The sequence below is a fragment of the Nicotiana tomentosiformis genome, chromosome 6 (genome assembly GCF_000390325.3).
Source record: "Nicotiana tomentosiformis chromosome 6, ASM39032v3, whole genome shotgun sequence".
Taxonomy (NCBI): Eukaryota; Viridiplantae; Streptophyta; class Magnoliopsida; order Solanales; family Solanaceae; genus Nicotiana; species Nicotiana tomentosiformis.
The window spans coordinates 95040628-95054993 of record NC_090817.1 but is presented as its reverse complement, the minus strand read 5'-3'; the positions used below and the strand labels follow the sequence as shown (position 1 = coordinate 95054993).

Here is a 14366-nt window from a genome sequence, read left to right as displayed (position 1 = left end):
GAAAAATTAGAAGTTTTGGAAATTGAGAAGTTTGACCGAGAGTTGACTTTGTGGTTATCGGGCTCGAATTTTGGTTCTAGAAGTTGGAATAGGTCCGTTGTATCATTTATGACTTGTGTGCAAAATTTGAGGTCAGGTCCGGGATCGCAAAAGCTTGTTTGGACAGCTGGGATTTTTACTCTACGCGTTCACGAGTTGAGGGTTGCGATTGCGTAGGTCAGTGAAGCACTGAATCGCGAACGCGTGGGCTAGGCTGCATTCGTGAAGAGGAAATGAGGCAGGAGGTGAGTACGCGCATTTTGTTCTTCGCGATCACGTAGGTTTGAGGAGGAAGTATTTCGGGTTCGCATGGAGATTGTCGCGTTTGCGCAAGTTTAATTTTTGGATAGCTTAGTTTGTGCTTCGCCATCGCGAAGCATTTTCCGCGATCGCGATTAAGTACTTTTGGGAAGAATATTAAATCTTAAAAATGATGGTTTGAGTTTATTTCACAATTTGATTTTGGGAGCTCGATTTGAGGAGATTCTTGGAGAAATTCTCAAGAGAGTGATTTGGGTAAGTTATTCTTACTTGGTTTTGGTTAAATTACATGAATATATCCTTGATTTCATCATTTAATTAGTGATTTGGGTTGAAAATTGGGGGGAAATGGAGAAAACTTCTTAGGCCGAATTTTGGTGTCGGATTTCCGTAATTTTGGTAGGGCTGGACTCGTGGTTGAATGTGTGTTCGGATTTTGTAACTTTTATCGGATTCCAAAACATGGGCCAGGGGGTTGACTTTTGAGTTGACTTTTTGACTTTTGATTAAGAACTTAGCATTTTTATATGGAATTGATTCCTATAGTTTACGTTGATTGTATTGAATTGTTTGTGGCTAGATTCAAGGCGTTCGGAGGCCGATTTGCGAGGCAAGGGATTGCTAGCAGAGTGATTCAATTTGCTTGAGGTAAATATCGTATTTAAACTCAGTTAAGGCACCAGTTGCTAGATTTGTTGTGATAGCCACGTGCTTTTAGGTGCGCACATGCATAGAGATGAGCCCATGTTTGGGTAGTGCTCGGGCTCTCATAAGCCGAGAAATGACTGTTAAGCTTTAAGCTATGATATCTCGCATGTCGTAACACTTTATGTGATCTATTTGAGCCATGATGAGTCTACATAGAGGTTTAACCCTTGAACAAACTTGATAAATGCTTTTTATTAATGAAATTCGCCAGTTTGAGCTACGATCGCACACTTTGCACATTCCTACACTTTAGCATATCACTTATACCAGTCCAGGAGCATGAGAAATTATTTCACTCTTCATATACATGTATACTTATTTTATTGTGTCTGTATGATATGTTTGGACTGGGGGCCTGTAACTATGCCTGGCTGATTATGTTATTGACACGTGAGTTGTCCATGCAACATGTGCATTGTCTGTGCGGATCCATATACTGATATTATTAGCGCGTGATTTGTCCATGCGGATCCATATATTGATAATATTATCACGTGAGTTATCCGTGTCGCACATGAGTTGTCCGTGCAGGTTCTATTGTTAGCACGTGAGTTCTCCGTGCAGTGTGTGAAAATTTGTATCTTCTTGATCATTTATCTGATTTACTGGTTTCCTTCCTCTATATGTCATAATACTGTTTGAGTAGGGTATTTGCGAAACAGTGCACATGCACACATGGATATTCTTCTTACGAAGCTTAATGAGTTAATTTTAAATATTGTGCTGTGCTCGTTTAAAAAGGTAGAATTACATCGGAATAACTAGTATCCTCAATAATTTAAGCTTCTCTTACCTTTTCTTATTTATATATGATAGTTGTTGAGTTGGTTGTACTCACACTATACCCTGCACCTCGTGCGTAGATCCATGTGTTTCCGGGCACGGTGATTGTTGATCTTAGAGTTTTCAGCCGTTCGGAGATTATCGAGGTAGTTGCCTTAGCGTCCGCAGACCTTGACTCTCCTACCCTATCCCTCAGTTTTACTTATTCAATTCTACTTTCTTAGACAATATATCAGACTATGTATTTGTATAGATGCTCATGTACTTAGTGACACCCGAGTTTTAGGAAATTCTGTATTGAGCTGTGACATTTGCATTCAGTGTTATGAGACTTTTAGTTACTTAAGCTTATTTCCGTATATTTTAAATTTCAAGATGTTAGTATGTATGAGTTGTCGACTTGCCTGGTATCATGATAAGTTCCATCACAGCCCTTGGAATTTTGGGTCGTGACAAGTTAGTATCAAAGCCTAGGTTACATAGGTCTCACGAGTCATGAGCAGGTTTAATAGAGTCTTGAAGATCGGTACGGAGATGTCTGTACTTAACTTCGAGAGGCTGCCGAACCCTTAGGAAAACTCCACATTCTTATATTCTTGTCGTGCGAATTTGTTGATTCCGGGAGATAAACTTATGTTATTCTATTCTCTCACAGATGGTGAGGACACGTGCTACCGGATCGGGCGGACGACCACAAGTACCACCAGCTAGGGCCATGAGAGGCCAAGGCTGCAGTAGAGGCCGAGGTGTAGCTCGTACAACATCTAGAGCAGCACCTGTAGATCCACCAGTTGCTACAGCTCAGGAAAAGGTTCCAGATGTGGTTGATCCATTGGGCCCAGCTCAGGCAACAGCGGTGCCCATTGTGATTCCAGGCCTTCAGGAGGCTTTGGCCTAGATATAGACTGTTTGCACTAGCCTTGCTCAGGCGGTCTTTGTTCAGGTTGCACCAACCACTTTTCAGGCTAGGGGAGGTACTCAGACTCTCATCGCCTGTACTCCAGAGCAGGTGGTGCAGGGACTTCAGACACCTGGGGTACTAGCATCCCAGCCGGTTGCAGTTGCTCAGGCCGAGGTAGGCCCCGTTATGAGTGATGAGGAGCAGAAGAGGCTAGAGATATTTAGGAGGTTCAGGCCTCCATCATTTAGTAGGGCTGAGTCAGAGGATGCTCAGGACTTCTTGGATAGGTTCCAGTGGATTCTTCGCACGACAGGTATTCTGAAGACAAGTGGAGTCTGCTTTACTACTTTTCAGCTATCAGGGGATGCCTTCAGATGGTGGGATGCCTATGAGAGGGGCAGGCCAGTCGGTGCTGCACCGCTTTCATGGCATGAGTTCTCCATTCTCTTCTTGGAGAAGTTTGTGCCACAGACCCACAGGGAGGAGCTGTGCAGGCAGTCTGAGCAGCTACGTCAGGAGGGCATGTTTATGACCCCGTATGAGATGAGGTTTTCAGAGTTGGCTCGTCACGTAATTTGGTTGGTTCCCACTGAGAGGGAGAGGATTAGGAGGTTCATTGATGGCCTCACCTATCAGTTATGTTTTGTTATGACTCAGGAGAGTGTATCAGGTTCTAGGTTCGATGAGGTGGTTTATATTTCTCGGCGGCTAGAGTTGGTTCTTAGTTAGAAGCATAAGGAGAGAGAGGCCTAGAGGCCTCGTGGTTCGGGTGGTTTCAGTGGTGTTTCTTCCGGGGGTCACTTTCACCACAACATGGGTCGTCCTTATAGGCCCGTTCAGATGGATCGTCCGGCTCATTATGGTGCATTAGTTAGCCATAGTTCTTATAGTGCTCGTTCGGGTCAGTCATCATTCAGTGCATTACCTGCGTAGAGTTTTCACCATGCCTCGTCTACTCAGGTTTCTACAGGCAGTTCCTCGAGTTATCAGGAGCAACAGCTCCGTCAGAGGAGAGGTTGTTTCGAGTGCGGGGACTTGAGTTATTTCAAGAGAGATTGAGCTAGATTGTTGAGTGGGGTTCCACAGCAGAGTTCTCGGCCGATGATACCAGCACCAGCAGTTACACCACTCACTCAGCCAGCTCTGGGTGGGGCCTAGGCAGCTAGAGGTCGCCCTAGAGGGGGAGGCCGATCAGGTAGGGGTCAAGCTCGATTCTATGCTATCCTTGCCAGGCCAGAGGCCGTTACTTTTGACGCAGTGATCACAAGTATTGTTTCAGTATGCCACAGGGATATTTGGTGAGAGACCGCTTGTAGTTAATGTTTAGGCCTTGGCTAACCAGTTCGTGAGACTAGATGTTTCGGAGCCCAGTCGGGTTCTAGCTTGTGTGGTTTCTCGATCTTCCTTATATGATCGCATCAGAGAGCGCCAGTATGATGATCCCCACTTGCTTGTCCTTAAGGACACGGTTCAGCACAGTGATGACAAATATATTACTATTGGGAATGATGGGGTGTTGAGGATGCATGGTCGGATTTGTGTGCCTAATGTAGATGAGCTACGTGAGTTGATTCTTGAATAGGCCCACTGTTCGCAGTATTCCATTCATCCAGGTGTCGCGAAGATGTACCAGGACTTCAGGCAGCACTATTGGTGGAGGAGGATGAAGAAGGATATAGTGGGGTTTGTATCTCGGTGCCTAAATTGTCAGCAGGTGAAGTATGATCATTAGAGACCGGACGAATTGCTTCAAAGGCTTGAGATTCCGGAGTGGAAATCACAACGTATCACCATGGATTTTGTAGTTGGACTACCACGGACTTCGAGGAAGTTTGATGCTATTTGGGTGATTGTGGATCGGTTGACCAAGATCGCATATGTCATTCTAGTTGGGACTACCTATTCTTCGGAGCGGTTGGCTGAGATCTATATCTGTGAGATTGTTCGCCTTCACGGTGTGTCGGTGTCCATCATTTCAGATCAGAGTACGCAGTTTACATCGCAGTTTTGGAGAGCAGTGCAGCGAGAGTTGGGCACACATGTTGAGTTGAGTAAAGAATTTCACCCTCAAACGGACGGACAGTCCGATCGCACTATTCAGATATTGGAGGATATGCTACGCGCTTATGCCATAGATTTCGGGGGTTCTTGGGATCAGTTTCTGTCGCTCGTAGAGTTTGGCTGCAAAAATAACTACCAATCGAGCATTCAGATGGCTTCGTATGAGGCTTTGTATGGGAGACAGTGTCGGTCTCCGGTGGGATGGTTTGAGCCTGGTGAGGCTAGGATGTTGGGTACTGACTTAGTTCAGGATGCTTTGGACAAGGTTAAGTTAATTCAGGATCGGCTTCGCATGGCGTAGTCTAGGCATAAGAGTTACGCCTATCAGAAGGTTCGTGATATTTCTTACATGGTTGGGGAGAAGGTACTGCTCAGAGTTTCGCTCATGAAGGGTGTTATGAGGTTCGGGAAGAAGGGCAAGTTGAGCCCTCGGTACATTGGTCTGTTTGAGGTGCTTCAGAGAATTGGAGAGGTGGCTTACAAGATTGCCTTACCGCCTAGTCTGTCGAGTGTTCATCCAGTGTTTCATGTTTCTATGCTCCAAAAGTATGTTGGCAATCCGTATCATGTTTTGGATTTCAGCACGGTTCAGTTGAATGGTGATTTGACTTATGATGTGGAGCCGGTGGCCATTTTGGATCGATAAGTTCGAAAGTTGAGGTGAAAGAACATAGCTTCAGTGAAGGTTTAATGGAGAGGTCAACCAGTCGAGAAGGCTACTTAGGAGACGGAGCGGGATATGCGGAGTAGATATCCATGCCTATTCGAGACTCCATGTATGTTTCTAGACCCGTTCGAGGACAAACATTTGCTTAAGAGGGGAAGAATGTAATGATCCGGCCAGTTGTTTTGAGTGTTATAGCACCGTTCCCCCATTTACTGCTTATTCTATGCTAAATTATTATTATGTGACCTGCCGGGGTAGTTGGTTCGGTTCCGGGGATGTTTCGGAATGAGTTGAGACACTTAGTCACAAGGTTGAAAGCTTAAGTTGGAATGGTTGACCGGATGTTGACTTATGTGTAAATGACTCCGGAATGGAATTTTGATGGTTCTGATAGCTCCGGTGGGTGATTTTAGACTCAAGAGTGTGTCCGGATAGTAATTTGGAGGTCCGTCGTTGATTTAGGCTTGAAATGGCGAAAGTTGAAAAATTAGAAGTTTTGGAAATTGAGAAGTTTAACCGAGAGTAGACTTTGTGGTTACCGGGCTCGAATTTTGGTTCTGGAAGTTGGAATAGGCCCATTGTGTCATTTATGACTTGTGTGCAAAATTTGAGGTCAATCGGACGTGATTTGATAGGTTTCGGCATAAAATATTGAAGTTAGGGGTTCATAAGTTCATTATGCTTCAATTGGGGTGCGATTCACATTTTTGATGTTGTTTGATGTGATTTGAGGCCTCAACTAAGTTCGTATGATGTTTTAGGACTTGTTGGTATGTTTGGTTGGGGTCCCGGGGGCCTCGGGTGGATTTCGGATGGTTAACGGAGTGAAATGGAACTTGGAAGATTGCTGTAGTTTTTCTGGTATACATAGCTGGTTTCCTTCTATGCGATCGCGTGGATAGGACCGCGACCGCGAAGGCTTGTTTGGGCAGCTGGAATGTTTACTCTATGCATTCGCGAATTGAGGGCTGCGATCGCGTAGGTCAGTGAAGCAGTGAATCGCGAACACTTGGGCTAGGCCACGTTCGTGAAGAAGAATGAGGCAGGAGCTGAGTTCACACGTTTTGTTCATCGCGATCGCGTAAAGAGGGACGCAGTTGCGTAGGTCTGAGGAGGCAGTGCTTCGCATTTGCATGGAGATTATCGCGTTCGCGTAGGTTTAATTTTTGGGGAGCTTAGTTTGTGCTTCGCAATCGCGAAGCATTTTCCTCGATCGCGATTATGTACTTCTGGGCAGAATATTAAATCTTAAAATCGAGGGTTTGAGTTTGTTTCACAATTTGATTTTGGGAGCTCGATTTGAGGTGATTCTTGGAGAAATTCTCAAGGGAGTGATTGGGGTAAGTTATTATTACTTGGTTTTGGTTAAATTTCATGAATATATCCTTGATTTCATCATTTAATTAATGATTTGGGTTGAAAATTGGGGGGAAATGGAGAAAACTTCTTATGTCGAATTTTGGTGTCGGATTTCAGTAATTTTGGTAGGGTTGGACTCGTGGTTGAATGTGTGTTCGGATTTTGTAACTTTTATCGGATTCCAAAATGTGGGCCATGGGGTTGACTTTTGAGTTGATTTTTGACTTTTGATTAAGAACTTAGCATTTTTATATGGAATTGATTCCTATAGTTTGAGTTGATTGTATCGAATTGTTTGTGGCTAGATTCGAGGCGTTCAGAGGTCGATTTACAAGGCAAGGGCTTGCTAGCGGAGTGATTCGATTTGCTTGAGGTAAGTATCGTATTTAAACTCGGTTGAGGCACCAATTGCCTGATTTGTTGTGATAGCCACGTGCTTTTGGGTGTGCACATGCGTAGAGATGAGCCCATGTGTGGGCACCGGGATTATATATTCATGCTTTGGCAGTGCTCGAGATCTCATAAGCCGATAAATGACTGCTAAGCTTTAAGCTATGATATCTCACATGCCGTAACAGTTTATGTGATCTATTTGGGCCATGATGAGGCCACATAGAGGTTTAAAACCTGAACGAACTCGATAACTGCTTTTTATTGATGAAATCTGTCGGTTTGAGCTGCGATAGCACACTTTGCTCATGCCTACACTTCAGCATATCATTTATACCAGTCCAGGAGCATGAGAATCTTATTTCACTCCTCATATACATGTATACTTGTTTTAATGTTTCTGTATGATATGTTTGGGCTGGGGGCCTGTGACTATGCTGGGTGGATTATGTTATTGAAACGTGAGTTGTCCGTGCAGCACGTGAGTTGTCCGTACAGATCCACATACTGATATTATTGGCATGTGAGTTGTCCGTGCGGATCCATATATTGATAATATTGACACGTGAGTTGTCTGTGTCGCACGTGAGTTATCCGTGCAGGTTCTATTGTTAGCACGTGAGTTGTCCGTGCAACATATGAGTTGTCCGTGCAGAGTGTGAAATTTTGTATCTTCTTGATCAGTTATCTGATTTACTGGTTTCCTTCCTCTGTATGCCATAATACTGTTTGAGCAGGGTATTTGAGAAACAGTGCACATGCACACACGGATATTCTTCTCAGGAAGCTTAATGAGTTAGTTTTAAATATTGTGTTGTGCTGGTTTTAAAAAAAGTAGAATTACACCGTAATAACTAGTATCCTCAATAATTTAAGCTTCCCTTACCTTGCCTTGTTTATATACGATACCTATTGAGTTGGATGTACTCACACTACACCCTGCACCTCGTATGCAAATCCAGGTGTTTCCGGGCACGGTAGTTGTTGATCTTAGAGTTTTCAGTTGTTCGGAGATTATCTAAGTAGTTGCCTTGTCATCCGCGAACCTTGACTCTCCTCCCCTATCCCTCAGTTTTACTTATCTAGTTATACTTTCTTAGACAGTGTATTAGACTATGTATTTGTATAGATGCTCATGTACTCAATGACACCCGAGTTTTGAAAAATTCTGTATTGAGCTGTGACATTTTCATTCAGTGTTATGAGACTTTTACTTACTTAAGCTTATTTCCGTATATTTTAAATTTCAAGATGTTGGTATGTGTGAGTTGTCGGCTTGCCTAGTATCATGATAGGTGACATCACGACACTTGGGATTTTGGGTCGTGACAAATACAAACCTGTTTTATATCAGCCTTCAACTTCTAAAACTCAAGATCATAATCAATAGGTTGGACACCCGGTGCCTTTTTGGTGGGACATGCTCTTTAATCTGTTTCGGGGGTGGCTGTAATAACCCGATCGGTCATTTGTGTAATTACGCTATGTTTTCCCTTTTATACTTCACACATGTGTGTTTATGATTTTATAACTTGCAGGATTGGTTAGCTTCGTTCCGAGAAGCTTTGGGGTTGATTCACACCCTTTGATTCTTGACTTAGAATTTTAAATTAGAAACATTGATCAAATTTTGACATTTGTAAAAATAAACCCGGAACGGTATTTTGATGTATCTGATAGCTTCGTATCGTGATTTCAGACTTGGGTGTATGCCTGGAATTGATTTCGGAAGTCTGTAGGTTGATTTGTGTTGTTTTGCCGAAATTTAGCAGTTTGAAGTTGAAAAATTTGACCGTAGGTTGACTTTTAGCTATTGAGATTGAAATTTGATTTTGGTACTTAAAATAGGTCTGTTATGCTATTTAGAACTTGTCTACAAAATTTGGTATCATTTGGAGTTGAATTGGTAGGGTTCAGACGCCTAGTTGTAATTTTAGAGATTCTTGACTTTACTTTGAAACTTATGCATTTTAGTGTTTAATTCGTAGTTCAAATGTTATTTTGTGTTTTTATTGCGCGATCGAGTTTGTATAATATATTTAGACTTGTGTGGAGCTTTGATTTGTAGCCTCGACGGCTCGGATGAGTTTCAAACATGTTTCAGAATGGATTGAATTGAAATTGAACTGTTGGTGTTGCTGGTGCCCAGTTATCGCAATTGCGAAGGTTACAGTGGGGTCACATGTCGCAATTGCGACTTACCCTTCGCATTTGTGAAGTCAACAGGATTTTGGCTTGGTTCGCATTTGCGAACATTTGTTTGCTTTTGCGAGGTTCCCAGCTTCGCAATTGCGATGCCTTTTGTCGTAATTGCGATAATGATGAGGCTGTCATGGTTCGCAAATGCGAGCCCTGGTCTGCAATTGCGAGGGTTCGCAAATGCGAACCCTGTGTCGCAAATGCAACAATTGCAGCTAGTACAAAGGGCTGGGAGACGGGATTTTTTAATACATTCTCTCATTTTAGAACCCTAGACTTGGTAGGAGGCGATTTGGAGAGCGGGGTTTCATATACAAACTTTGGTGAGTGATTCTAATCTATTTTCAACTATATTCCATCATTATATCTTAGATTTTAACATCAAAATCATATGAATGAAAGTGAAACTTTGTCAAGTTTTTAAAAATAAGAATTTGAGTTTTTAGAGTCGATTTGGACTTGACTTTTGAAACTAATCACATATATGAACTCGTGGGGTCATGGGTAGTCGAAATCTACTATTGGACTCGGGTTTTGACTGGGCGAGCCCCATATTGACTTTTGTTGACTTTTTGGAAAAAGTATAAAAATCTTAGTTTTATCTATTGTAATTGATTTTCCTTGCATTGTTTGATGATATTAAGTCGATTTTGGTTATATTTGAGCCGCGTGGAGGCAAATTTTAGGAGAAAAGCTATTTTCGAGGGTTGAATTGGCCTAGTTGAGGTAAGTGTGTTGCTTAATTTTGCGTGGGAGAACTACCCATTAGGATTGGGATTGATTGATTCAATTGTGCTGTGAAATCCGTGTACGCAAGATGACGAGTGGGTACACGGGTTGTGTGTGGTATTTGACCGGTTTAGGCTACTTAGACTTTTTTCATGCTTTAATTGAAAAGTCATATCATATTCTAAATTCTCATAGTCAATTTATTCTTACTTGTGTTAGTCTATCCTTACATGCCTTAAATGACTTGATTAACACTTGTTCTACATCCTACTTGGTAAATTGCTCTCATACTTTAGTTGAACTTGTTACTCCTTTTATTGTTACATGTTATCTCTTTTATTGTTGATTATCATTATTTGAAGTTATTGTACATGTTATTTCTTTAATTGTTGATTATCATTATTTGAAGTCACTGTATATGTTATCTCTTTCATTGTTGAATTACCATTATTTGAAATAATTGTTACATGTTATCTCTTCCATGGTGAGTTATTCTTATTTAATATCGTGGTTACACATTATCTTTCTCATTGTTGAGTTATTGGTGTTGAAGTTGTGAAAGCCGTTATCACGTTGAGGCGAAGTTGTTTTTCGTTGGAATATCCTTCTGGTTGAGAAATTTACATTCATTGCTTTTGTTGATATTCTTGTACACGTTATGGTTGGTTAATCTTAGACCTGAAACATCTCCTCTTCATGTAATATTCTTCAGCCTCTCATTTCCCGCTGATCTTTGCTTTTTGCACAAACTTCTTGGCATTATCTCTCTTCTAATTGCACAACTTGACCATGCACGCGACAACTTGAGCCAGTATTTAGCATTGCATAGAGTGTTATAGAGAAAAAAAATTATGAACGATCCTCTCAAGAATAAAAAAAAATATTGAATTGGATCGTGCGCAGGGAAAGATGAGATGTATAAGTTAATCGATGAAAATGGTGATTAAGTTTCATCTATTTTAGTTTCCAGCATTTTGCCTCGTTTAGACTAGTTAGTTTTTATACGTGTGGCCTAGCCATATCGTTGTATCACACATCATCATCCTCTACAAAATTGCAGATAAGAGAACCAATGCCATATTAGTATTTTCACTTTTCATCAAAAACTGTAATTTATTTCATATTAATATGTAACACAAAATATGTAGATCAAATGCTACTATTTTATCACAATATCAGACTGATGACTGCTATAGCTCTGGCTAAGTTTCCTAACTCATTAAAATGAATTGTAACACGTGATACTACACTATACACTTTGTCTCTCACCTATACAACACAAAATTTATAGTTCAAAATAGATGCTACACTATCTCAGTATCAGGCTAGTGTCTATTATATCTCTAGCTAAGATTTCTGCTCATGAGAAAGAATTGTAACGCACTTTAACCAGCACCTATACAACACAAAAATGGCAGCTCAAATGGTAGAAATTTTACTATGCGAATAACATAACCAGCTTTACTTATGCGAGGCTGGTTTATTTCTTGATAAGTGAATTCATGTTCATACTTACTTATTATAAAATGTAAACTAAAAAGGGCAATGTTTAAGTCTATTTTTTCCCTAATCAGATGTTTAGTTGGCGGATAAGATCTTCCAAAATCATCGAGCATGAGAATGGTAACAAAGTCGATGGATATTCTTTCGTTATATTATTAGTTCACCTCTTTCATAATAAAATAAATTAATTAAAAATCTTGCATTTTAGGATCCATTCTATAGTGAAGAAGAAAACATATACTTTGTACTCAAAGAAAATGGAGGATTTACAGCTTGCTGACAATATGAATTTTGACGGTGAAGGTAAGCTTCAACCTGGACTTTATGCAACTTCCTAATTTCAAGCGTGAATGTTTTTTAATTGAAAACTTAATCTAATTTATTTATAAGGTGTGTCTGTCACAACTCAAAATTCCAAGTGTCGTGATGGTGCATATCATGATACTAGGCAAGCCGACAACTCATACATACCAACATCTTGCAATTTAAAATATACAGAAATAAGCTTAAGTAAGTAAAAGTCTCATAAAACTGAATGAAAATGTCACAGCTCAATGGGTGTCACTGAGTACATGAGTAACTATACAGTAACATAGTTTGATACACTGTCTAAGAAAGTAGAACAGAATAAGTAAAACTGAAAGATAGGGGAGGAAAGTCAAGGTCTGTGGACACCAAGGCAACTACCTCGATAATCTCTTAATGGCTGAAACTCCAAGATCAGCAACCACTATGCCCGAAAATACCTGGATATGTACAGGAAGTGCGGGGTGTAGCGTGAGTACAACTAACTCAATAATTAACAAGTCTAACCTTTGTACTGAAAGCAATGACTAGTCCGAACAATACGGTCCAAGTACAGAATTAAACAGTACAGAAATTTACAGAACATATGATAATAATATCTCAGAGAAACTCATAATCTGCAAGTACCAGTACAGGAATGTAGACATGCTTCCAGGTTTAACAGTTAAACTCAACAGATAAAATATGTCAAGTCTGCATGATATGAGGAAAATGACATCTCTATATCTACATGCCAATATGCACATCGTATGTGATGCAGTACAATGGAAGCCCCGCGTACTCACACTCTCAGAGTGCTCAACCTGACTGTCTCAATTCTCACTTATCACACTCAATCACTCAGCACTGTACAAGACAAATCCAGCCCAAATGCTAATAAATCTTGGTGCAGCACGCAACCCGATCCCATCGTGAATCAGTAACAATTGCACTCATTATGGGTGTGCAGACTCCGGAGGGGCAGATCCAGACCAAACTCTATAATAATCCAATCATGGCATGAATCAATAAAGCTTGCTGCGGCGTGTAGCCCGATCCCAAAAATATCACTCACAAACAGGTCCTCAGCCTTACTCAGTCATCAATCTCTCCAGTCTCTCGTGCTCACAACACTCACTCTAAGCAGCCCAAATCAATGATACATGATGTGACAATATATGATAACAGAGACTGAGATATGATATGCAATGATGAATGCGACTGAGTACATGACTACAATTAAGCAAATGACTTAACAATAAAGAACGACCATTGTGGGTCCCAATAGCACCAACACATATTTCTAACCTAAATCATAGCTCAAGTGCTCTAACACATAGGGTACAGTAATAATATTCAGATAAGTTAGCTACACAGTTCCATGGAATTGACTGAATCACAATTACTACGGTGCATGCCCACATGCCTGTCACCTAGCATGCGCGTCACCTAAGCACCAATCACATAGCAAGTAAATTCAGGGATTCATACCCTCAGAACCAAGTTTAGAAGTGTTACTTACCTCAAACCATGCAAATCTTTACTCTAACAAGCCCTTACCTCGCGAATCGGCCTCTGAACGCCTCGAATCTAGCCACAGATAATTTGATACAATCAACTCAAGCTATAGGAATCAATTCCATATGAAAATACTAAGTTCTTAATCAAAAGTCAACCCCCGGGCCCACATCTCGGAATCCAACAAAAGTTATAAAATCTGAACACCCATTCAACCACTAGTCTAACCAAATTTATCAAATTACGACACCAAATCGTCACTCAAATCCCCAAATTTAACTCTCTAATCCCTAACCTAAAACTCCCAAAATTCCACCTAAAAACACACAAACTACGTGGGAAATTCAATGGGGAAACAATATTATTCCATAAAAATGATCAAAGGTGACTTACCTCAAGAAACCCCTCGATGTCCCTCTCAAAATTCGCCTTAGTCCGAGTTTGCAAAGTCCAAAATGATTAAAATCACGAAACCCTCGAGTTTTAAACACTGCCAAGGCATTTCCGTACCTGCTCTCTAATTTTGCGGAGAAAAACTCTCTTATGAGAAATTCACTTAACAGCCGACCAAGCACACCTGCGGTCCCAGCTTCGTACCTGCGTGACCGCATCTTGAACCATTCCTCGCTTCTGCGACTCCCATGATGCCTGCCCAAATCTGCTTCTGCGGTCGACCTCGCCCAGATGCGCATCCTCATCTGCGGAAACATTTTTGCTCCTGCGACTCCCAGTGACCGCACCTGCGGCCAATCCCACCGCAAGTGCGATAACACCAGATCTATAGCACCTCAGCATAACACTTAAGCCAAATTCGATCTGTTAACCATCCGGAACCAACCCGAGGCCCTCGGGACCACAACCAAATATACCAACATGTCCTAAAATACGATACAAACTTTGTCGAGGCCTCAAATCACATCAAATAACTTCGAAAACACAAATCGTACCCCAATTCAAGCCTAA

The 14366-nt window shown here is 41.3% G+C and overlaps 1 protein-coding gene across 1 annotated transcript; it reads left to right on the top strand.

Moving 5' to 3' along the window:
* The first annotated feature begins 2506 nt into the window (after positions 1 to 2506).
* LOC138894444 (uncharacterized) lies at positions 2507 to 3421 on the top strand. The gene is made up of 2 exons (XM_070179140.1): positions 2507 to 2638; positions 2720 to 3421. The coding sequence occupies exons 1-2, from the start codon at positions 2507 to 2509 to the stop codon at positions 3419 to 3421; spliced, it is 834 nt and encodes a 277-aa protein (XP_070035241.1).
* The last annotated feature ends 10945 nt before the right edge of the window (positions 3422 to 14366 follow it).